This window comes from Myiozetetes cayanensis, unplaced genomic scaffold (genome assembly GCF_022539395.1).
Source record: "Myiozetetes cayanensis isolate MyiCay16 unplaced genomic scaffold, myiCay2020 scf20-37, whole genome shotgun sequence".
NCBI lineage: Eukaryota > Metazoa > Chordata > Aves > Passeriformes > Tyrannidae > Myiozetetes > Myiozetetes cayanensis.
Genome location: NW_026087412.1, coordinates 9,254,399 through 9,279,926, shown reverse-complemented (window position 1 = coordinate 9,279,926; position 25,528 = coordinate 9,254,399). Strand labels below are relative to the sequence as shown.

The window sequence follows — 25,528 nt, the reverse complement described above, 5'->3', positions numbered from 1 at the left end:
GCCTATACTTTCATTTCTGTCAGTAGTTTCAGAAGCAATTTTCCATCTTGCTTTTTAGTTTTGCACATCAGTATAAGCAGTTGTGCCTATTCGTGCTTTCTTATTCATTCCTAAGATCTGATGTTATGGTACTTTTTTTTTTTAATAAATGTTTATTCATTCTATAACTGATAAAATATTTAAGTGATCTTACTAATTTCAGATACTTTCAGTATGTTTTTCAAAACTTGCCTGTCTTAGCTCTCTCCAATAAGTTGTGCTGCATTCCCTCCTCTAAAGCCAAGGCTGTGGGGACTGGGGGAGAGGGAGAAGGTGCAAGGAGCTGGTTTTGTGTTTGCTAGAGTTAGAGCTGCTCTGTGCCATGTTAGACCCCAGCAGTGGCCCTGAAATTGGTACACTTAGCTGTGCTCTTCAACAAAACAAATGGAACAGTGTTTAAAATTATTTGTTTACAGAGACTGTTGCTGGGTAGACGCAACTTCTCAACTTAATTTTGTCCAGCTTTTTGGATAACTGGATATTTTTTGTTTAGCTCACCAATGTAAACCAAAGCCTCCGTGGTAGGGTAACAACATGGAGTAGGTCAGCATATTGGTACCTTAAAGTATGATCAATCATTCATGCTTTTAATAATGTATCTTTTGTAAATTGAACAAATTGAAACATCTGATTGTTTCAATCAGCTTTCCAGAGCTGCAGTCATATTTAATAATGTTTCCTTGCTGCTCCTTGGTGTCCTTGCTGTCTGTGTCTCTTGCTCTCTCTGTCAGGCCATTCTTGGATTGTAAGATCTTCCAGGATTGTGTCTGTTCCGTATTTTCACATTTTTACTGTGCCATCTGATGAATGTTTCAGGTCGCGAGCCCTGGCGTGTGTTGTTACTGTGAACAGTTAAAACATGAGGTGACAGGAGAGACCCTGACAACAGACAAGCTGAAAACAGAGGTCCCCAAACTATAAGCAGCTCATTGATGGTCTGTGGCTGGTCATTGAGGCAAGGCTGGAAAAAGACTATTTGAAGCATAACAAGGGGGAAAAACTAGCCAGGTAGGGCAAGGCACCTGCTGCAGCTGGGGAAAGCAGTGCCCTTGAGCTGCATGCTGTGTGTGGGGATAGAAAGGCACAGACTTACCCACACAGGCTCCCATCCTGAAAAAGCATGTTCATGAATTTAGGAGAGAATTCTCACAGAACCTCTGTGAGATTGCAGGGGATGCAAGGGCGCTGCCTGCCTCAGTGTCCCTTCCTATTTCTCTCTCCTTTTCCAGCCTTTTCTCTTCTTCAAGCATAGTGGGCCCCTGCCTTGCAGCTGAGATGTGTGGCTGTCCTGCTGCTCCTTCCAGGGTCCCCAGCTCTGCTGGGACCTTCTCACATGCCAACCAGCTCGCCATGGCTGCATTCCATGCTCTGTGTGTGTCTGTGCATCTCTGGGACTTGTTTCCCCCCTCAAATTCACACGTTTCACTAACACTCTTAACTCCTCCATGAAACCTCAGTAAGGCATATCAGCTCAATTCAGCTAATTACAATTTTGGGCAACAGTATGTGCTTTATGTGAAAAGCAAAACTGCTGGCTGCATGTCTCCTCAAAATTATATACCCTATTCTTTCTTCCATGCAGTGTTTCTTCATACAATAAAACAGGCAATGATGTGCAGCGAGATTTTTAAAAGCAGGTGCCAAATACCAGGATTCTGAGTTCATATTTAGGCAGCAATTAAGGGACAGGTTTTCAAATCAGCATGTCTCCATTTGACTCCTGCTTGACAATTTGATGATCAGAATACAAGATGAGATGGGCACACTGGCTTTTATTCTAGCAGTACCTCTTATGAGCTCTGACACGTTCACAGTAGAGAGTGAAGTTATTTATGTTCAGAACAGACAAGCTGCAGAGCTGAGGAACATCAGAGCTGATGGTTCTGGTGACCAGACAGCGGTATGGCTTCATTTCTGTTTATAATCACTGTAACATTTGAAGGCATCCTCTCTCCTGAGATAATTGCTAACTGGATTATCTTGAGCCTCTTTCCCATGCCCAAATTTGATATGCAACTGTCATGGTCCAAAATCTTTGTCTCTTGTTTCTGGTAAATACTGAGTGCATTAATATGACTTCCTCCAAAGAATAGTTTTTATAGATACTAAATCTTAAATCATAGGCTGAAGTGTATCACTGCAAGCACCTGCCTTACAGGGTAACTCTAAAAAAAAAAATCTTTAACTTGCTCAATTTTCTATATCGGGGGAAAGCACATACTGTAGCAAATGTTCCTGGTCAAAGCAGTATCACTTAAAACCTAATGTGAATATTCTAAATTCTCTTGGGCTGGTCAGGAAAGGTCAGTGAACAGTGTTGGTAGTTGGTACCTCACGGGAAGTCCCCGGTCTTTTGGTTTGGGATTTACTAAGGCGCATTTTTAAGGAACATTGAGGTAATTGTCAAGTTTCCCAACTTTAATTTATTTGACAAAGTCCCCATCATTTGCATGTGTATGTTCTTCCATCTTAGGAAATATTTCACAGAGATTTAACGTGCAAACTTGCACATTTGCAGTTGCTCTGCAGCTGATTCAGCCCGGTGCCCTTTGCAGGAGTCAGACTGCTCTGCTCGTGCTTTAATACGTCAGAGACGAACTCGCTTGGTCACATTTGAGTGACTGACTTGTGGGGAGTTGGAGATTTGCTGCTGGTGGGTTTTGCACACAAGCTGAGATCTGAATGTAATGCTGAAATCTGCATGCAAATGCTCAAGCTGCCATTTATACATTTGTGAACTGAATAAATTACAGAGAAATGTCAGGTCCAATTCAAGTTCTTAATGTTATATACAGTGAATTGGTAAGACATTCTACAAAGGAAAAAAATGCCTGATAATACTCAATATCTTTCTCAAAAAGTGATTTTACCACGGTAAATCTGTCTTTGAACTGCTTTTATTATTGCTTTTAAACTACCATTAAATAACCCATTTTGCTAAAACAAAGGAACATTAAGTTAAAAAAAAAAAAAGCTTGCCAGATAAAATCAAGCTGCTCTTATAGTCTTTAAGGGAGGCATGTATATAAGGAGATGTTTTGTAAAGTTTTAATTTTAACTAAAAGTACAATAAGTTTTTTTTAAAATCCTTCTCTCTTCTAGAAGGCAAGGGCACGAATGCTGATGTTTGATTTGTCTGTGTAACAGGCATGAGCAGGTTAAAAAATGGTGTCTCAAAATATGGTTCCAGCTTTAAAAGTAACTGTAAGCATGTCACCTTTACTATATTTGCTTTCTTTGCCATTTGAACTGGCTGCTTGCTTTACTAACAAAAGCAAGTTTGTGTAGTTTTGTGAACTCCCATCAGTGGCACAGCTGGGGAGAAGGCAGCTGTATTCCACTGTCACTTGCAGTTTCAGCAAAATTGTCAACTAAATCCCAATTCCTGAGTCTTTGTCAGTGGAGATTTGTAATAGAGCATGAAGGAGAAAGGACACAGATTGACTTTTTAAGTGTGAGGTAGAAGCAGAGGCTGTGAAGTGGTTATACTGAATCAGGCTCTAGGTAAAAATTTTATTTGTTTGAATGCAAGATAAAATTTTTATTAATATGCCACTGCCTGATCAATAGGGCAGTGTTTAGGTTTGACCTAATTTCCTGACAATAAGGTAGCTTAATCTAAATAAACTCACTGCATCCATTTCTTTTGCTATTGTAACCTAACTTTGATATGCTTGGTAGGATGGAGTCCAAACCAGAATGGTTCTCAGGTATTTTCTTCTCCAGACTCTTATGCCGATATTAATTAATAATGTCTAAGAATTTGGATAAGTAGCACATTATTTGTTAAACATCTAATAATAACTGTTTCAAGGAATGTCACTATGGTTGCATAAATACACATTTTATAGTAATTATCCAATTCTAGTAAAACCTAATGGAGCATTCAAAGCCTCCAAACAGCTCACTGTGAAATTAAATTTGCTCTCATCAGCCCAAGAGTAGGGAAGCATGAGAGATCCTCCATGCATGTTCAACAATCTCATACTGCAAAGAAACCATTGGGCTGTCACATACAAATATCCAATCTTCAGCAAGTATATATTTATTTGTATTTTAGACCACAGTGCCTAGTCTGGTCCACAGTTGAACTGAGACATCCTGCTGACAGTAACTCTCTAGATATTAAAATCTTTCAGATGTAATTCATTACACTATTTTCCCAATTCCAACATTTTATGATACAACTAATAAAATCAGTACTTGAAATCTAATACAAGCAGTAGATCTTTGTAGTGAGTTGGTTGTTACGGAATTTATTGTGCTCCTGTAGCACTGGGGGATTTTTTCCTGTTTGTGATGATTTCATCAGAAGCACAGACCCAAAGGCAGTGATGGCCTGTGCTTGCTGTGACAGCTCGGCATTGCTGCGAGATGAGTGAGGATAAGAGCAGAGCTGAGCTTAAGTGAAGGATAATACTTATTTTCACAGCAGAACATGGAGCAGTAAATGCCATGAATTAGGTTGTTAAGTGGGCACCTGTGTGGCTGGGACTGAGAAAAATGTCAGCATTTGCAGGCATTATATTTAATGTCGTGCACTGGAACAAGGAGCAGTTGATCCCCTAATAGGCTTCCTTGTTCTCTTTGGGGTTTTGTCATTGCTTTAATGTAATAATTGTTAATTATTAGCTTAAACTAGAGTTAAATTTTCTTCTTGTTTCGGTGCCCAAAGTTATATAATAAATGTAATTTGTGTTTTCATGCAGGGAAATTTTTTAGTGTGATCACTTTTTGTGTCTCAGAACAGATTATTACTTGTTTCGAATGTACTGAAAAAATCAGTTGCTTACAGCTGTAGACAAATGAGTATTCCAGATTCTGCTTTTCAGTGGAACTAATGAGATGAGGTCCTTTATAAGTTAGACTTAGTTGGTTTCTTCAGTAGTGAATATAGTCATATTTACATTATTTTTTAACTGCATAATTTTTTGTTCATCCTATCTTCAGGCTATTTGAAGATTAGAAATATATGTCTAAAGAAGAGAGAGGAGACATTTTAGCTATTAAAGCACAGACTAAACCAAAAAACCTATTTCAGAACATGACCATAATGGGTTTATTAAAATTGATCAGCTTATTCTTGCATGTAATAATTTGGAATGACGCAGTGGATTGCAGGAGTTCATTACAGCAGACACCAGAGGGGAGGCTTTTAAGTTTAAAACAAGAAACAGTGAAGAGAACAGACGAAGGAGTAAGACTGAACTGGGTGACCAGAGAGGTCTTTTCTGCCTGTGTTTGTGCCCTGTCTTATATCACAATTTTATAGCATCCTAGAAAAAATGAAGACTACAGTGTTTTGTTCTAACTGTTCTTGGACCATGAGGGAATCACTGCTTTTGTGGGCTGATAAAAAGTAAACAAATGAGAAGAGGGTAAGAGTTAGGCCATGGCAGTGATTAGAGCTTAGTTAAATTTGTATTTGTGTCAGTGCATAAAAATCAGATGCAATAAAGATGCAATTGCAGAAGGAACCTGGAAGATACAGCGTGATGTTGATGATCCCACGGGTTTGGACCTGTGTTGTCTCCAAGTGACAGGCACAGCAGTGGGGTGTCACTGGGTAGGGGTCAGCTGAGGGGGGTGATGTAGGATCCTAGTTGTAACCCTGTTAATCTGGAACCAAAAGCCAGGTATCCAAAACAGCAGCAGAGGTGAAAGGCAGTGCTGTTCTGACAGGAGGAGACTTTCCCAGAGATGGGGTTAGCAGTTAAATTCCCTCCAGTGAAGGGACTTACAGAAAGAGCTGTCAATATAGCCTTGGACTCCCCTCCTCTCTGGAAATTTGTGCTAGGGAAAGTCTTCTAAAGGGCATGCAAAAGGAGTAGGGCAACTGCAGAGTCATGAAAACACACGAGAAAAGGGACAAATACCTCAAGAACAGGGAAGTGCTCAAAACAATTAGACTCTTTGAGTAAAGCAAATGTGAGGCACTGAAAGGCCCAGAAAAATACCCAGATCCTTCTGTGGGTTGTTTATAACAGTCATGTGATTGCTTTCAACAAGAATTCCTTGTCTTTGACGATATCAGAATTACAGAAGGAATGGACCTGGTGTTTTTATAAATTCTGGTTTCATCGGTGGTGTTTTGACATTTTCTAGTTTGCTTTTATCAAATTTAGGTACTATTTCTATCTGATATTTTGTACAGTATTTTCATCTGTAATTTAGCTCTTTCTTCCTTGTTCTTTGATAATCAGTCTCTTGGGTTAAACATCATCATATCAGAGGGTTTTGGGGCATGTTGCTCACATAAAAGTTAATTTTCTTTTTTCTTTTTCAAGCTGAAAATTTAAACTTTTCATTAAAAATTATGTGTTCCCTTTAAGTTTGGGACACTTTTGAGATACATTAAAATTCTGAGTAATTTAGAAATCCGGGAAATGATGGTGCTATCTTTTTACATGTTGTTAAGTTGGCTAAAGGGATCTTGGGTAGTTTCATCCTAAAGGCTTCTCCTGCCCTGGGGGGAGGACTCAGACATCTCCTCACCCCAACACAGAAGCATCCGGGGATACCAACTCATCATAGCATTATAACTTCTTCCTTTCCCTCTCCTGATTCATATAAGGAGAAAACCTGGTGCTACTGTGAATTTATTGGTAATTTTTCATCTGGAATACTTCTGGAGGAAAAGTTACAGTGTTGATGGAGGTCACTGTAAGGGAAGAGCTACCACATCCAAAAGTTGCAGTCAGCATGCGATGCAGAGATACAGTGTGGGGGTAAACAGTGCTTTTAAGTTGTTTTTAAGAGCCTTACAAAAACCAAACCCGCTTTCTGAGAGAGGTGCACCGTTCTGTGGAATACTGAAGTAAACTCTAACTAAGGATTAGTAGTTGAAGGATTATTTCTTTGGCAGAACGATCGGTGAATTCTCCTTCTGCTGACTGAAGCCAACTTCAGCAAAGTACTCGTGTGAAATCTGCTCCTTCAGCCTGTGAAGGCTGATTGTCTTGACTCCTTTAAGCAATGCAGAAGGAACACAGGAAGTGTTTAGGCAGACAGTGATACACAACAGAGAGATGTTCTGCCACAGACACGTTGACATTGCACCTTTCTGCTCCTCTTCACATCCCTCGGCTTTCGGAAATGATAGACTGGGAAGCTGTGGAAAATTGTGCACAGCTGCACTAGCAACAGTTCTCACTTTCATGTTTTTATAAAAGCCAAACTGCCCTTTATGGGCTATTAATTTGTGAATTCATTTATTCTCAGGGCAAGACTTTATTTACACAGCCTGACATAAAGACAGAAAATTGTAGCCTGGGATTTAAAAATGTCACTGCACATGATGCCAGGATAAACAGCACAGAAATTTATTTCAGTTGCATCTACTCTGTCGCTTCTCAAACTGTTTGTTGTTTTTTTTTAACATTGCCTCTCAGCACTGTGTTATTTCCCTATTCACCTACAACAAACCTCCATCTATGCTAAAATAATGCATGTCATCAAATAGAAATGTTCTTCATAATATTTGGAATAATTAAATATTACAGCCAGCTGTGTGCCTGGTAGAGATTAAAGGAATATTTTTTATGCTGTGACGGTGACCACTGTAGTTTTCTAGTGGCTTCCTCCTTTACCACTTCGTTTATCTTCTGTATCTCTTACAAATTCAGAGGCAGGTACCCTCAGGAGGGCTCTTGTGGCACAAATAGTGTGCTGTGCAGTAGTGCAGCCCAGGGTTAGTGGCAGTCCAGCCCTTCCTCTCCAGCACTACAACCCAAGGGTGCTGAGACATCCCTTCATCTTTTCCCACCTTTCTCTCCCTGGGTTTCTCTTGTTTTGAAGTTGTTTTGACCTTCTACCAAGGAAAGGTCAAGCCAAGATACAATTGTTCCAAAACAATCTTTACTTAGTCTGATTTCCTGGACTCTTGGGCAGAGGCCTTGTTTTCCATTTCAAGCAATCTGTTTTCTGCAATAAACCACTGAATATGTTTCTCTGTTGCTATAGAAATAATATTGCATTAAATGAGGGAATCAGTGCCCTGCTGTCGAGAAATCTAATCTAAGTGTTAGTCTCTAGAGCTTGAATTTCACCGCTGGGAAGAGGTATACATAATTCTGCAAATTATTTCTGTAACTTATGCATAAATGTCTTTATACTCTGCAACTGTTAGCTAAATTTCCCAAAGTGATAGCAGGGAGTTTAACATGGTGTAATGTGTTTACACAGATCTACAGAGCCTTCCCCCCTCGCATTTACCCGCTCTCCTTCCCCAAACGTTGCCACATTTAGAGCTCGAAATTTCCAACTCTTTGCATAGGAAAGTGGGGCGTGGCAGGAAAAGCAGCACTCTCAGCCAGGTTCCCCAGCCCTGGGACAGCAGTGTGCCAGGTCTGGTGGAATCTCTCGTGGTTAGTTTGGAAAGTCCAGCTTCTCCAGGTAACGTGAGGTGTCATTTGCCCTAGGTTTTCTGGGATTAATAAGGACAACCTAAACTGACCACAGTCCTGGTACATTAATATACCCCAGAAAGTGATCTGTTTTCCTAGATCATTTTTCTAGAAAGTCCACTACTTTCTAGACTCCTCAGCTATCATATACCCTGTATTTCTCAAATTCCTCAAAGACTTCCCTATAATAACTTTGTGCCCTGTGCAACAGTTAAACACAAGAGTTGTGGATGTTGACTTTATGGACCTCATATCCAATCTCACATCTGTCTCTATTAAATTATGTAGCCATAATTTAGCTTTAATATGTTTTTTTTCCCCCAGTATTTTCCTAAAGCTGTAGAATTCTAGTAACAGCAATAAGGTGAAACTTTAACCTGTATCTGTAGGGTATGTAGAAGAATCAAAATATTTGTTAGTAATAGTTACTAAGGCTCAGTGTTTGTCAACATAAGAAATAGTGAAAAAAGCTTTTATCTCACAATACAGGAACCCCTTTATACATTTCTGTGTATAATGTGTATGTGTAGTCACAAAAATAGAACAGAATTTAAAAGTACCTGATGATTGATTTGCACAGACCTGTGTGCAAGTGTGTGTTAGAAACCTGAGTTCAGAGTTCTTGTTAAAATCCTGTTACAGCTTCTTGGTTAAAAAATGCAGTTATTATTTGTGAAATGGGTCTGTGCTAGATATATGTTATGGATTGCAGGACAAAATACAATTTATACATGTTTATTTAATTCATTAATAATAAACATATCAATGGCATCTAATTAAAGATTAGTCTTTAGAAAACCTAAGAAAACATCTGTCATTATTAGAATAAAATAGCTGGATTTTTTTTTTAAAAATCCTTTTTAAATTTTTTTCAGTGATTTTAAATTAATCTGGCAATAAGATAAATCTTCCTAGACAGGGACAAATTTCTGACAACCAGAAGAGTAACTGTATGGTTTGCATATTAATATAAAGGCAGAGATGCAGGAAAAACCAGCAAAGTACACAATTGCCTTTCTTTGAAATTAATGGCATGCTTATTAGTAAAAGAGGCTCATCATATAAATAAGTCACCACAAGACACTAATTATATTTTTGCTGTTAAAGCAGTTTTTGTAAGAAAAAAAAAAAATTCCAACAACCCTTAATTCCTTTGCACAACCATAAAATATAAACTAAAAGTTGACCTGGTTTTTACCCTTGTGCTGTTGCACCATCCAAGGTTGCTGCATTTTTTCACCACATCATCAGGGCAGAGATGAAAAGAATCATCCTGAATAAAGCTCTTGGTGTAAAACGGTGACCGTGGCATCACCTACTGCTGTGTGTTGGTTCCTGTCCAGAGCCTGCCTTCAGGCAAGCTACTGGAAATGGCTGAGTACTTGATTCAGGGGGGAAAGGGCTGAGTGGATACACAATATTAAAGTGAAAATGCATTCATGGTCACATCTAATAGAGAATATTTTCTTACTCTGCATAGTTCCCTAAACAAACGCTAAAAAACTGACGGTGGGAAAAGATAACAGAAATACTCAAATGTTTTGTGGTTGTTTGTGTTTTTTTTTCTTTAGGAACCCTATGGAGAAAAAACCAAGTACAAGACTTAAAGAACGTTCTGAAGAACACTGCCCAGGACATCCCACTGGTGTTTGTCTGTGGGAATCACGATGTTGGGAATGCTCCGACAAGGGAGACGATAGATGATTACTGCGAGAACTGGGGAGACGACTACTTCAGCTTTTGGGTTGGAGGTGTTTTCTTTCTTGTGCTGAATTCTCAGTTGTTCTTTGATTCTTCCCGATGCCCTGAGTTAAAGGAAGCCCAGGATGTGTGGCTGGATGAGCAGCTGGCTGTGGCTGAAAAGCAGAAATGCAAGCACATAATAGTGTTTCAGCACATCCCTCTGTTTCTGGAAAAACCCGACGAAGACCACGGTTATTTCAACTTGGAGAAATCAGTTCGTGAGGAGATAATGGAAAAGTTTCACAAAGCAGGTATTTTCTCCATCTTTCCTATTCATTAATTTTTGTTTCAAATCGTTAATGGCTCAGCCGCCAGGCAAAATGCATTTAACTTAAATGCTACTGTTTTCGAGGAGTGTTAGATACTGCTTATGAGCCTCATTGTTCCCCCTAGATCAAAATTATCAACGGAGCTTAGTCACCTGGAAAAAGTACCAAACAAAATTTAAAACTTGGAGTGATAAGTAAAAAGCTAAGCATGACAAAATTCTTCAACATAAATAGCAAGGATTCCATTTTGCAGTTATAAGGCAACCTGAGTTTTTCCTGCCTGTGGAGTGGAAGATCAGGTATTGCCATAGGAGAAAAAAACCAGAATTTATGTTTTACATAAAACATGGAAACAGAATTCAGAATTACCTTGGAGGTTGCTTTCTCCCACACTGAGCCAATTTTAAACCAAGAGTGTAATGCACTCCAGATTTATTCAGTGTTAAAACAAGTCTTGCTCTGCTAAAATCAATCCTTTGCATATCCATTGCTAATAGGGGCCATCTCTGGGATGAAGGGCAGGTGGAACATGTGCTAAACAAGTCCATTGTGCCAAATCCCTGAGCTTTGTCTGATGCCACTTGAACGCCATGGAGACAGACACAGTACCCAGCTACTCCTCCACACTGTTCCCATTGTTTTCACTTAATTGCCTTCATGTTCCTGGAGTGTGCTAGTCCCTCAAAATTTCCTGCCATCGCTGCATCAGAGTCATTTTCTCTGTATCTATAAGAGAGCACATTATTTGGATTACTGAACAATGCACATTTTTTATGATATTGTTCCTAATTTGCCATATAATTGTTAAGCCTGGGCTCATCCAAACTCAGCCTTATTTCCAAGCTCTGAGTCTCCTACTGTTTCCAGCCAGCAGGGCCAAAATTCACATCTATCTGAGGGCTCTCCAGGGCACTGATATATTTGCAGATTTGAGATTTACAAGTGGTTTTCTCCCCATGAGGGGACATGCTGAGAATGCCTCATAACATCTTTTTTAATTGTTGTGCCAGTGTTAATATAGTGGAAGCACTGCTGTTGGAAGGTTGGGCAGCTCTGTGACTGCCTTGTACTGTGGACTAAACCACATCCTAGTTCAGGGGGTGTTATCCCAGGAAATCAGCATTAATGTGGAAACCAGGGTAGTTCTGTTCTAGAGTTTTCTGTCATCCAGATGTTTTATTAACAATTGGCAACACTCAGTGCTGGGAATACAATTGATCAAGAGGTAAAAGAAGTTATGCAAAAGTGTCATTGTAACATTGTTGTTACATTATCCTGTTTCTTAGGAGGATATTTCAGATGATTCTCCAAACCTGTGTGCAGAGGCTTAACCAAAAGTTGAACAGGCCTCAAATGATGGGGGAAAGCCAAAAGGGGAAGCCAGCAATGCAACCCTATGGAAGAAATTCCCAAACTCCTTGCTGTGCCACCTTTCTGTTCCTCTCACCATTTCCCATTGTGTCCCTCATTCCCATCTCTAGTGCAGCTCGTTGTTTGGTTCCCTAATGAATGTGTTTAAACACTGATCTTTTGCTTGCTCTTTTATACAGTCAGTCAATAGGTGATATTCACAATCCAATAATCAAACACTTGGCTAATGAAATGAATACAGAGAACAGGCAGCTCAGTGGGACTCAGACTGCTGAGCAAAATGAGCTGAATCAAAAGTTGGCTCAGAGTTTCCTTAGTAACGGCTGTGCTTTCATTGTTCACTTGAAGAACGGCCTTGGTGAGACCACAGAGTGGTATCAGTGCATGGCCCAGAGGAGCTGACCTGCTGGGACAGATGCACAGATAGGCAAGGACACACTACTGTCTGAACCTCTGCCACAGAACAATCAACTTCAGCATATCATTAGACATGAAATTGGTTTTCCCCCAGTTCACTTTGTAAGTTCTTGGAAGATTAAAACATAGAATATTGCTAATGAAATCCCAGCCTACTTTGCTTTTTTTTTGTTGTTTTAATTATGACTTTCAGTGTAAGAAGGGTAACCCCTTATAACACTTAATTTAGAAATTTGTTAAACTGTTTATTCTGGAAAAAGAAAGTCAGTCTGCCTTTTTATGAGTCCACCAGGCTGCCACTATTCTTCTTCCCCCAGCCTGTCACCAGTCCTTCCCTCCTTCTGCTCTCTTGCTGTTGCTGTTTCAGTATTTCTAAGGACTCCAAAGGTTTGTTTTGTAATTACATCAGATTTCAGTTTTAGGGGTTGCTGTGTTTGGCAATGCAAGTTATTAGATGGGCTTCATATTTCAGTGTTGATAAGCCAGAATCAAACCTAGACCTATCCCAGTTTTCACATTTATACTTTTCCTGGAAGTGTCAAACACAGAGCCATAACTCACCAGGTTAGAGAGAGACAGGAAAGGAAGGACAGTGTAGTAATTCAGTCTTTCCATGAAGAAAGAAAGTCATATGGATGTATGTAGGAAATAATCACATACTGAAAGAATGGTGATATTGCACAGGTGCTTTAAAGTGAGGTATGCAACTTCAGGAAATTCTGATATGAAGTTCAAAGCCCAGATCTTCTGTAGTTATTCTCTTCTAATCTCTTACAGATTACATAATGGTTTTGGCTTAAGTATCTGCTCATTACAAGCAGAGATAAAAGACTAGCTGTAGAGGCTACATCTGGTATGAAATACTGAATTGCATTTCTCACATTAGAAGTGTCCTTAACAGTTGGGCTAATTAAAGATAAAATCATGTCCTTATGATAAATATTTATAAATTGAAAATCTGGCACTTGTAAATATGCATTACTACTATGCAAAGTTAAGCCATACTTGTAAGCTGCATGTCTCAGAAATCCTAGTAGCTCATTTTTTCTTTAAATGCTTTGTAACAAGGACTGTCCTTGAAAATGTCTTTTGGGTCACTGTGAAAACCAACTCAGTTGAGGGCAGAGTTTATCATTTAAGTGAAGATACATTTGTGAAGGCATATTTGTATAACTTCTGCAAGTTTAGCCCAAGTTGTCAAAGCTCTTTCTTCTCCACATGCGGAAGGTAAGTGCAGAAAAAACCTGTGTGCAGGAACTGTGAAAGAGCTGACCTGACGTTCTCATCTGTGAGATCTGCTGGAGTCACTCTCCTGCTGCATGAAATGCATATTCAGCTCTCAAGGATTTTACAGTGCTGATATAAATAGGTTTCCTCAGAGCATTGTAGGGAAAATCAAGTAGTAGTAGTGGTCTAGCCCAATATCTGGTGGTCTGCATGTCATATGTCTTTGATAAGCATAAGTAATAAATCAGTTTTCAAATTAAACAGTTTATGTAATAGAAGACCTGCTTGTTCTTACATCTCTCATTCCAGTAAAATCTTCTTAGGATGTTAAAGGGTTTTTTTCTATGACCTGAAAAGGATGGGTATTTTTGGTGAGCTGTAGACAATCTTTTAAAGACTTTTTGTCCTGAGAGCCATCACTGCCACGCTGACATTACTTACATTACTTAATACAATATAGTAATAGATGTTCTTAATGGCCCAAATGAACTAGAACATTTAAGCAAATGTCTGAACTTGTCTAAGAGCTCTGTTGAATAAAACCTAAATTAATAGCTGGTTTTCCACCAGCAAAGTTGAAAAAAGACTTTTTGTTTCAGAGTTAGATGAAGAGTATAGGTGGTCTGTCTAGCTGAGAGATTTTGCATCCACAAGAGAATCACTAGGTAATAGGCAGGAAAATACAGAAGGAAATTCCCTGCAGTCTTAAACTTCTCTTAATTAAAAGTTTTAAATTCATCCAAATACCTTCAAAGCAAATTTTCGGATGTCGTTAAAAATACTTAATATGTCCATAGGGGCAAAAATAACAACCTGACTTTATTAAATGGCATGTTTTTTCATTATATTTGTCACTGTAGGTGCTGTAACTTCTAACACCTTTACTCATTAAAAGAGTGTGATATCTACATTCTCCTCTTGGAAATGTTGTGACAGGAGAGTAGTGTTAAAGGAAGAAGAACATCCACAGCTGAGATATATTTGAGCACAAAGTTAAAGCATGGAGTGCTGAAAGCTGTTGTTTCTAAAATTTACCAGACAACATATGCTATGTTTCATTATTTTCTTTGTTGTGTAATCAAAGTTGACAGGGGAGTAATATTTTCTTCTGCCTGCCATTGAGACCTTGATTTTGGCAAAGCCCATGCACTGAGTGAGTAATCTCAGTGCTTACGTGTCAGTGTTTAAAATAATTTAAAGACTCTCAACTTCAGTAATTTTGATCAACCTCTTTCAGTGTTGCAGTTAAGCTCTTTTGGTACAGGTTGAGTGACCAAATTTGTTATTTTCTGCATCAGTGTGTGAGAACAGTGGGTTTTGAGACCATTCCTCAGGTATGGTGATGTAATCTAGCATGGAGATACACACAGACATAGTTGATTGTGGTTTTTTTCAGAAATTCAGCAGTAAGTACAAAATACATATCCTCTGTAAGGACATCAAGTAATGTTTGTTGTGGGATAAAATTTTGAAATCAGTTCTATCCACTGGGCCAAAACTTCTTTTTGATCCTGTGAAGCACACAGCAATCCAGAGCATTCTTTGGGGGTTGTGTCAGGTCTCTGAGAAAACTTCACTTTCAAATGGAAAAAGTAGCAAAACCAGGAAGTAAATTCCACTGAAAGGTCACAAGAGGCATTCACAAAAACCTGATTTGAAAGACAGGGTGACCTTCTCCAGACAGCAACTCTAAAGGGTGATTTAGACCACTGCTCTAATTAGGTGATGGGGAATCACTCTGTCTGGGCCTGTTTTTCCTCTGATTATACAGCAAAAACAAGTGACACTAAAATCCTTTTCTGTATAGCTCTGTTTAGTATTGTCCTACTAAAGATACTTTTGACATAGATACGCTTTGCAAAATAATATCTTGTCTCCCACTTACACAGACCCTCTGACAACCATCTGCATCCAACTCCTGATGCAACACTGACCGGTGGGACTATTTCCTACTACTGGAGCTGCATTGCTGGGAAACTGCTGGGGGTTTCTTTGGGGATAACAGGTCTGAGAACTGCCTGAGCACTGAGCAGTTGTGGGAACAGTGCTGTGACTGATGCTTTCACATCTTTGTTTGCTGCTGTAGCACCTGCTCGGCAGATGAGGCAATGGGAGCGCTCTCAAATTGCAGTGAGATAAAATCAATTCTATTCCACTCAAGAGATTTTGTTTTCAAAGACTACTAAATATTATCATTCAGTTTGTAGCATTGGAGTCTTGAAAAGATGAGGTAAACCACGTGCCCAGGGGAGAAAAAAAGGCACAGCAAAAAATGCCAATGGTTAATGTGGGCTCTTGTAGGGAAGCTGAAAGAGCATCATTTTGGAGAGCAAAATTGTTCTGAGAACAGGTATTACTCTTGAACTGAGCACATTGTTCAGCACTTCAGACAGCAGCTGTATGCTGCAAGTGAAAGGAAGAAAGAAAAGCCAGTTTGTGTCTGATACTCCAGGGAGAATGTTCAAGATCAATTTATCCATGTGACTTAAATGGTTGTATTTGCCAGAAACACTGCCTTTTAAAAAATACCTATCTACTCTTCCATGTGTGTGGGTGTACACACATATCTCATAGTAGCATCTCCCTGTGCCTGGATACTTACTTTGTTCTCTTGTCTGTGAAAACTATGAAAGGGTACAAGAGTGTTGATAACATTCAGGTTTTTCACTCAATACAATTTTATTTCTTTACAGAACTGCTTCTCCTCCTATTGCTTCCATTTTGGCTCTACTGCTGCTCCTCTCTCTCTCCTGCAGTTCTGGGGACAAATACATACAGGATCAGCCTTTTCTTGTATATCTTCTTTCTTCAGTCCTTGGTTGAGCAAGAGGTTTGTGTAGTGAATCTGTGATTTCTGGATAAACATAATTCTATTCAAAATCTAATTTCGTCATTAAACTTGAACAGCTAACAAAGAAAAGCAGAGTAATTAGACCAGAGTGACGACCCCAAACCCTTGTGAAGAGCACAGGACAGAAAAGTGCATAATAAAGGTATTTCTTTCAAGTCCTCTTTCTGCCTCCAACAGGTTTTTTTTCAGGGACCTACTGTATCATGTTAATGTTACCAATATAGTGCAATTTTGTGATTCCTCTATAGATTTGATCAGTTGATCTGTGACTGTTGCTTTTACAGTGGTCTGTGGGAGGGAGTTTCCTGTTTCACAGCTCTGTGAAGAAATGCCTCTTTTTGTTTGCTTTGAACTTCACCTGCAGTCTGGATGGAGAGCCATCAGTCTGTAAATGAAGTGCAGTGAACATTGATTCCTGTCTGCAATTACTGTAAAAAATAGTTCATTAATCAGCACTTAAAGGGTGATAATCTGACCCATGTGATGAATTTCACTGCTCAGTCAGAACCACTTTTTTTTTCGCCAAAATTCTCTACTGAGTGCATGGGAAGAGAAGCAAGGTCTGTACTGTACCCATTACATATTTATTATGTCATTCATATTGCACTAATTTAGCCTTCTCCTTCTTTTACAGTCTCATTTGCTTTTGCTGAGAAAAGCATTTATTTAATTGAAGGCTCAGTCTAAATAAAGCATGCTACTGATTGCCTATGCTGATTATTCCAGGCATTCTCCTCCTAATTTGGAAAATCTGCTTGCTTTTCTTTGGTTTATTTTTATAGTGGTAATTTTCTTCCTATATTTTTACACTGTCCATGGTGCTGGATTGAGCTGTTTGATTTCCAGGCCAGTCCAGCAAACCTGAACACAGCAAACCTGCCTCAGAAATGGATTTTGTACATTAGGAACTAGAACTGGAAAACAACTTCTGAATTCAAGAGGTTTTGGAATCAAGCCATGGAAGTAAGTGTAGTTACAGAAATTGGAGTCAGACACCCTGGAATTTAAACTAGTTCAAGTCTCAATTCCAGCCCAATATCATCTGATTGTGTGAGAAAAAAATGTTTTCTAGGTGCATATTTCTTCATTATTTTTTGTTATATTTCAGGTTAAACATGGGTACATTATTTTCCATCCTGTTTTGATCTATTTGGATTTCTGTAATCATTGCAAGTAGATTTCCCTAGAGATTGGGGCTCAGGCTGTATTTCTTGAATTAAACTAGGAAACATCAAAATTTTCAAGAAGATAGGAAAAGAGATATATTTCACAAAATCTTACTGTTGCATTGTTATGAAATATACCTTAACAAAGGAAAAAGATGATTTGGTTAGCATTTCATGTTTATAACAGAGACATTTCATAATGACTTAACTACTCCTGAAAGAGAAAGGCTGGTCAAAACACTGATTAAAAAAGGTGTGGCCATATGTTGGTCCCCATAGAGAAGGCAGGCCATAGTCCCCTTTCTTTCCTGCCCCAAATTGATTTGAAACATGGCCAGTCTTCCATGTCCTCACATTTTTCTACGCTACAGAAAACAACACTGGAGTACCAGAAGTCTGGGAATTATGGGACTGCAGCTGCACAATAAGCTAAGACTGGGATGTTACCACTCCCAGGGGAATTATCCATGAGGCACAGCTAAATGCCTTTGTTCTCTGACAGTGCAGTTATGTCCAAATCATGCTGACCTTTCTCCCTGGGGCCACAGGAGGGTTTCTCTGAGTGACAAATGATAATTTGTACACAGAAGATGCTGCACTTTTAAAATTCTGTAAAATAACTTCAGCTTCTCCTGCTAACAGACAAACTGCCTTCTGTCTGAGATTCATTTGTAGTTTCTTTCCATGTAATGAACTCTTTTCTCATCTGGTTCTTGTCAGAAATAAAAGCATGCAAACAACTTGCAGTACCTAGGGTTTTCTTCCCTTCTTTTTCATTATCTCCAGGCCTGAGAAAGGGTGGTGAATATTTCATTTGGGCCTCAGTTTCCCTGAGAACATTGCTCTGCCTTGGCTTGCTTGGGAGCTCAGAAGTGCTGTAGGATGGCCAGTTACAGACAATCATCTCTTTTAAATCAGAGCTGCTGCAGCCTGGGAGGATGTGATGGTTGTCCAGAGGCAGTTGCTCCTGAGCCCGGTTTGCTTGGTCATCCCTTTCTGTATCAATCTTGTCCATGAAGCATCCAAAGCAAATCTCAGATACTTGTGTATTATCACTGACACTTGTGTAGACATCTTCCCCTGTTAGGCCACTGAGTCAGTTTAACTCCCTCTTGCAACCTCTCGCTAAGAAAAGCAGTTTTTAAGACAGTGTACTGGTGTGGGGCACAAAGCTGGAAGAGAGAACCCAGAAAAAAAGAGAAGACAGGAAATGCTGGTAAAAATCGTCCAACTTACCAGAGGTGTTAAACTCAGGAAGATGCAAATCAACAAGAGCTTGCCAAAGCTCCTGCAATGACTGACTTGGTGAGCTGGATTTAGAAAGCAGACTCTGGAAATAAGAGAGGGGGGAGGAAAGGCTTCAGAGGTGATTTTGAATTTCCTGTTGAGAAATGTCTGCAATAGAAACCATGAGCAAAGTGTTTGTATCGTGGTTTTGACTTGGGAAAAGTATCCAAATTAAAAGATGAATATGGTTTGAAATTTTCTTAAAATTGACTTGTGCTTTAAAGACTCTGCTTATGAAAGTACATACAGGAAGCATCAAAGGTAGCAGCTGAACTGTATGAGCTGTGAATTCCCCTCCCCAGCACTGACCTCTTGCCTTGCCAAAGCCACTGGGTAACCTCACAGCCCCAAAGCCATAGTGCAGGCTGTGAATTACCATAAAACCAAAGTGTTCGTTAACTCGTGTCGTGGTGTAGCTGATGAAGACTCCAAGGCTTATCGACCTGTGTAGGTGTTACATCTCCTCAGGTGACTATCCGTGATTTGGTTGGTTGTCATGTCATGAATTATTTATGCCAAATAGGCTGCTCAGGGTTCACAGAACTTAAACCAAAATAAGTATTTCATTCTGTAGTAGGGATGGATTATTCCATCAGAAAGAAGGAGTTACAGTCAGATCTCTGGAAAAGATAAATCTTTTTGTCTTTCAGATTCAGCTTTGTCAGATGAGAACTAAAAAGGACATTTTGTGCTTGATCAGAAAATGATGGTAAATTGCATGGCAGGAGGACAGCTTTAACTGACTAAAATCAGATCAATTCACATATTTAAACCTTTTTCTACAAAGGCACTGACTTTTTTGCATACTGATTGATTCATAAAACTCATGTTTGGTGGGCAGACCTGAAACTCATTGGGTTTGGGTGTTTCCATGATCCAAGAACAGCCAGGACAAGCTCTAGTGTCCAGCACTGGGTGGAGCCCGTTCTGCATCTCCGGCTTCCAATCCTGTTCCGATCAAAAATTCATTTGGCAGTTCAGACCTTTTTACCCAAGCAAGTTCTCCTGTTGGTTTGTGATGCAACTGATGTGAGGTGATGATCACAGAGGCAGCACATGTGGATTGTTGTGCTTGCTTTTCTTTTAGAGTAATCCATTAGGTATGAACAGTGTCTTGCAGTAATGGATCCTGCTTTTTTTAGTTAATGGATACTGTGAAACCTCCACTCACATTGAAATTCAAATCATCATGTATTTCATTAAAAAAAAAAAATAGCAAAATACCTGTGGAGGTGCCATTCTTTAACCATTTTTTAGTATTTCATGCAGCTTTTATATCAGTGCTTTTCCCAGCTACTGTTTAAGAAACCAGGAATTAAAAACAAATCACAACTCAACCTTTATTTTTTCCTTTTGTAGTGGGAAGGGACTGTGTCTTTTAGTGTATAGCAGGATGCATTTAACTTACCTGAGGATACATTAAAGGGGGCCATAAAAATGGGGCCAGCCAGGACACTCCTCTTTCCTCAGAGTTTGGGGAAAAAAAAAAGGGAGGGTGTTGCTAGCAACTTGACAGTATTACTTCAGAAAAACATCTGAAATGAATAAATTAAATTTGAGTGCATACATCTCTAAGATTCCTTTTATGTTAAAGATCAAAAGCAAGAGCAAAGTAAATTGCCTGCTTGTCATCTTAGTATTATTGCATTGACTGGTTGAGATTTCCTTCTTGTGCTAACTAACAAAAGTGAGTGGGATACAGTTGAGTGAACAGAAATGTGGTGCTGCAGAAAAAACACCATCAGTGAGACCTCTATTAATACCCCCCAGTGACCTGTTTGTTTGTTTGTTTGTTTGGCATGTAACACACCAACAATAACAACAGCTAACACTAGCACTAGAAATAGGTGAGCATTCTGAAGTCTGGGTGGTTTAGGAACCTGGGAGATTTCTAGAGCAGACACTGAATTCCAGCAGAGGCAGCTGGATCCACAAGGGCATCCAGCACTGAACACCTGTGTAGTGCACTTGGGATCTGAATAGCATCCATGTGCTGAACTGAGGGATTTGGATGAACAGAACCCATAAACACCAGCTTGTTTAGACAGACTGTCTGCCGTGGCCAGCAGGAGATAAAAGAAGTTTTAAATCACATCCTTGCTGATCTCAGGTTTTATCTTGCATTGCTTACAACTCATTCCAGTTCCATACCAAAACACCTTCCTGGCTGTAGTTAGCAGATGTTTGGTGGAATTGTAGTGAAGTTGTGGTACTTCCCATAGAAGAAGAAAAGCTGCATGATTGGTGGGCCAAAGTTCTTCCCTGGTGTCTGTCTCTGTCTGGGGTGGGGTTGTCAAAATCTTCCCTTGAATTCTTTCCAACAGTCACTGTAATTACCTGCAACGTGGTAGCAGTTGAGCATCTCAGAGTGACTGTGGCATCACTTGTAAAGCTTGTTTGTATTACGATTTTAAGGACCCAAATAATAACGTAGCAAGCAGAGAATCTCATCAAAGAGCCCTTATGTCTCAGCCCGTTGTACTCCACCACTGGTTGTTGAGGTTTTCTAATTGGGTTTGTCCTGAGGTTTAAAAAAACCTCCCCAGTTTTGCTGGGTTCCTGCAGCTGAGTCAGAGCAGCTCCCGAAGTTGTTCTGCCTCCCTTGCAGTGTAACTCACCCAGCAGATGAGTAGGTTACACTAGCAGGGATAATTAGCATTGATACACTAAAATAGGGTAACAGACAAGTTGTAGCTGAGAAGGACAATACAATGACTCATTCTCTGGTTTCCACCTTGACTCATTTGCTGTTTGAAAAGGGTTTGGATGTTGAAATATGAAAGCCTGTGTAGCTCTTACCAGGCACACACTAGAATAATTTATATTTTGCTTTCCAAGCTGCTTAATTTTTAACTATACTTTGAGCCTAGTTTATATATTTTATATCAGTCTTCACTCACTCCCACAAAAGCAAAGGATTGATGTTAGACTTCGGTCTTAAGATGGGTTCATCTGCCTCCCGTTTCATTTAATCACTGTGAAAGAGGTCTAAATCTGCTGCAGAAGAAAGCATGGAAGGTTTTTCTGGCTCAAGTAGTAAGGGTTTCCATGTAAAGTTAAAGTGTTCCTCATTGCAGCTCTGTGGCTTCAAATTGCTTCTGCTATCTTATAAAATAGCTGCTGTCTGAAGGCAAAATCAGTTGTTTCTGGCTTTTTATTTTTTTAAATGTCATTTAAGGTTGTGGTATCTCACAAGTTACCCCCTCTGGCCCACCACTTGAACAGGACTAAGCAGGTGATACGTTTTGTGTTAAGCGTGGAAGGGCAGATCGTTGGAATATATGAGCAGTATCCAGTGAAGTTTGGGGTTGCCATCACAGTGTCCATCCCTGGCTGTCGTTACAGGCTTGCTCATCATTCTGTCATAGTTTTCTGGGAATACTTAGTGGGATTTTGAATCACTCAGTATTAAATGGATGCATTTTCAGAGGCTTTATGTGGAACCATCAGAGTGTCATTTTGCTCGAGGAGCAAATACAACCTCTTGTATTTCAATAGAGAAATGGCACCTAAGTCCTTCAGATGGATTCAACAGTTTTTGAATTGTCATTTAGTAGTGTCATAAATCAACACCAGATCTAAACACTTTCTGTAACAAAATGTAAAATTAATTTAAATGTTTTGCACTTGATGATAAACAACAAAATTTCCAGCCATCTGGTCCAGTAATTTTACTGTTTTGCAACAGTATAAAATAGGATTAAGTGCAATATCAGGAAGCTGTAAGAGTCTGAAATCCAAGGATCTTACACTAAGCATGCCAAAACATAATCCCAAATCCTGTTTGTAAAATTAACTATTTATCCTAACACCACGTTCTCATGCAAAGTAAATTCTTCACTACCTGAAATTGGCAGGAAAGCTGGTGAATATTTTTTTACCAAGCTGTGAATGGTGTTGTATCTATGGCCAGTGCACAGAAAGGCTCAGGAGTGAAGGAATTTGGCATCAGCGAGATGAAAAGCTCTGTCACGACAGGACATTCTCTTTTGGGGAAGCAACTCGATTCTCAACTCTGTTGCTGATGGGTTTGCAAACTGTGACAGGAGAGACAAGTACTTAGCAACAAAATGACTTTATTTCTTGAATCTATTTGATAGCATGAGTTGGACTTGGAAGGACAATCCAAAAGGCCATTCAGAGTAGTGAGTAGAGCTTTTACCAATCTGTTTGTTTGTGTTTGCAAGAGGGAAAAAACAAAAAGAAGAAATTACCGGTTTGGAGATGACAATGACACGATTCATGTAATGTCAGATTGTTTCAGAATTTCTGCAAAAATCCCACAGCTACTGAGGAGCAGGGCAAGAACACAGACCTGGCATGTGGATCATTAGGAGTCGGACAAAATCAGACAGCATGTGCAAATTTTTTGTTAAAAATATCGTATTTTGAGAGAAGGGGAAGAATGGTTGGACTTCTTTAAACATTCTTTTGGCTAATCAAACAAATGATTCAGTCGGGGATTTCAAAATACATTGTAAAGCCTTAAATATGAAATATGGGTGTCCTCTTTACCTGCTTCTGCTTGTCATTTAGCTTTTCTGCTACCCCTGACCAAGACTGGATGGAACTTGCATGAGACCTACCCAGAAATTTTCTAAATAGCATATTGTTGTCTCCTGCCACAGATCAAATGTATTTCTTTCTTTTCAACTTTATAATGGGAGTGATGTTTTTACTGCAGTAAAGTCCAAAATAGAAGGCACCTAATTTTAATCTGCTGCTTCTGGACTGTTCCTTCTTTCTTCCTACTACTAAAGGAGTAGTGAGATGACAAACACACCTTGCAATGAGCATAAAGAAGTCAAAGTCCAGTAACCCTAAGCAGAGCTGGTGGAGCAGAATGGAGTTTTACTAATTATTTATTACTATTAGAATTATTTACTGCTGTTCACTAATTATTTGTTTAAAATGCAAGTTCAGGTAAACAGTTTAGTTTTAATGCTGGACGTAAAGAATTAAGAATGTTAACAAAATACACACTCTCCCTTTTTTTTTTACCAGGTATTAAAGCTGTATTTGCTGGACATTACCACAGGAATGCTGGAGGGTCCTACAAAGGACTGGAAATGGTGGTTTCATCAGCTATAGGATGTCAGCTGGGAGAAGACACGCACGGGCTTCGAGTGGTGGTGGTCACAGAGGACGAGCTGGTTCACAGATACTACAGTTTAAATGAACTGAACAGCCAAGGCATAGAGAAAGAGCTGCTGGATGTGCTTGCTAAGCAAAAGTAAGCTGTGTCAAAGGGCTTTTTCCATATTAGATAAATATAAACAGTTTCCTGAAGTTTCCCCAGGCTGAAGTACAGATTCCTGACTGCACCGTGCCCCAGAACAGCTCTCAGTTTGTTGTCCTCAATAACAAGAAAGTTGTTGATGTGTTTTTCTTTTTGAAAATGAGACCTGTGAGGAACATGGAAGAAGAGCAGAGCTAATATGGTGAAGTGCCAGTGAAAAGTACTGTTCTGAGAATTTTCATCTCAAAAAGGTTTGAAATCAGTAGACTCCCACTGACTTTAAGCAACCCCTGGATCATACCTTGTTACCTCTGTGTTGTATTTTCCCCCATTTCCCAGGCTTTGTTTTCTCAGCCCTTTGGAGCCAGGAGCAATAGGAGCACAAACACATTCTGATTTGCAGTCACAGCTTGGGGCTCTGTTCTATCCATTAGAAGGTTTTGTATAATGTTATATAGTTGTATAGTTTCTGTTCTATAGTTTTACTTAATGAAAAGTGTATAAATGAGGCTGATACAGACATGCCACTGACACCAACTAAACAACTATTTTCATTGTGAAATTTAAGTACCATTCCATTAGCATGTATTTCTTGCTACAGAAGTTGGAATAACGGCATGTGGAGAATGTTCTGTACAGAGTACTGTTGTCAGAAGTCACTTTGTTGCATCGTAGACAAGGGGAGAGCATTGATTTCCAAATGCAATGTAGAGTGCCTCACTGTAATATTACAGAATATTGAAAACCCTAAAAAATATATTTTGTTCACTGGAATAAGTCATTAAAAATAAATTCTATAAAAGAAGTTTGTGTGCTGCAATCCACCCTTTTTTTAGCAAGTGTATCTGATTTGTTTAAAAAAAAAAAACTTCATGTAAGTAACTCATCCCTGTTTTTATTTTTAAAATATTTAGTTGAACACATTACAGTCCATGCCAAAGGTTATCTGGAATTAGAGCTGGTGCAGCTTTGGCACCTGAAGAAGAGGAACACAGTGAACATTTCTTGTGCTGCCTGAGCAGTGATGCATTCTATCAGCTTTTATGGTACTCACACACAGGAATGTTCCCTAGAGGGTATTACAGGTGTTTAAATATGGTGAGAGGTATGAAATGCTGTGCTGAAGAGTCAGTTTAATTACATTTTAGTCACAACAGTTTATCTGAGAGGCTCCTTCAAGCCTGATTTGTGGAACTCCTGAGGTTGTGAAATCACCTGTGTAGCGTTGCCTTGGACCAGTGACGGGGCTGTACCTGCAGCTGGACGGGGCCAGAGGGGACTGTGGTCCCAGGAAGGCAACCTGAGCACAGGGAATGTTTGATTCAGAGGAAAAGAAAATGATTTTGGTTTTATTTTCCTCCTGGTTTCACTTAGTTGAAGGTTTTCACAGTCTCATTTTCAGGAGAACCCTGTGGAAAATAAGAGAATGTTTTCACTACTCATATAGTACAGTCAGGGGAAGGATTTTTAACCATACTGTGTGGCTGGACATTCCTGCATGAAGTAAAGGGTTA

General features: G+C 39.4%; 1 protein-coding gene across 1 annotated transcript in view; it reads left to right on the top strand.

Moving 5' to 3' along the window:
• CPPED1 (calcineurin like phosphoesterase domain containing 1) overlaps positions 1–24,819 on the top strand; it is a 39,888-nt gene extending 15,069 nt beyond the window's left edge. Inside the window, exons 3-4 of the mRNA XM_050317913.1 lie at positions 10,016–10,438; positions 23,780–24,819. Coding sequence (XP_050173870.1) covers positions 10,016–10,438; positions 23,780–24,012 — 656 coding nt within the window. The 3' untranslated portion in view covers positions 24,013–24,819. The remainder of the gene's footprint in view (positions 1–10,015; positions 10,439–23,779) is intronic.
• The last annotated feature ends 709 nt before the right edge of the window (positions 24,820–25,528 follow it).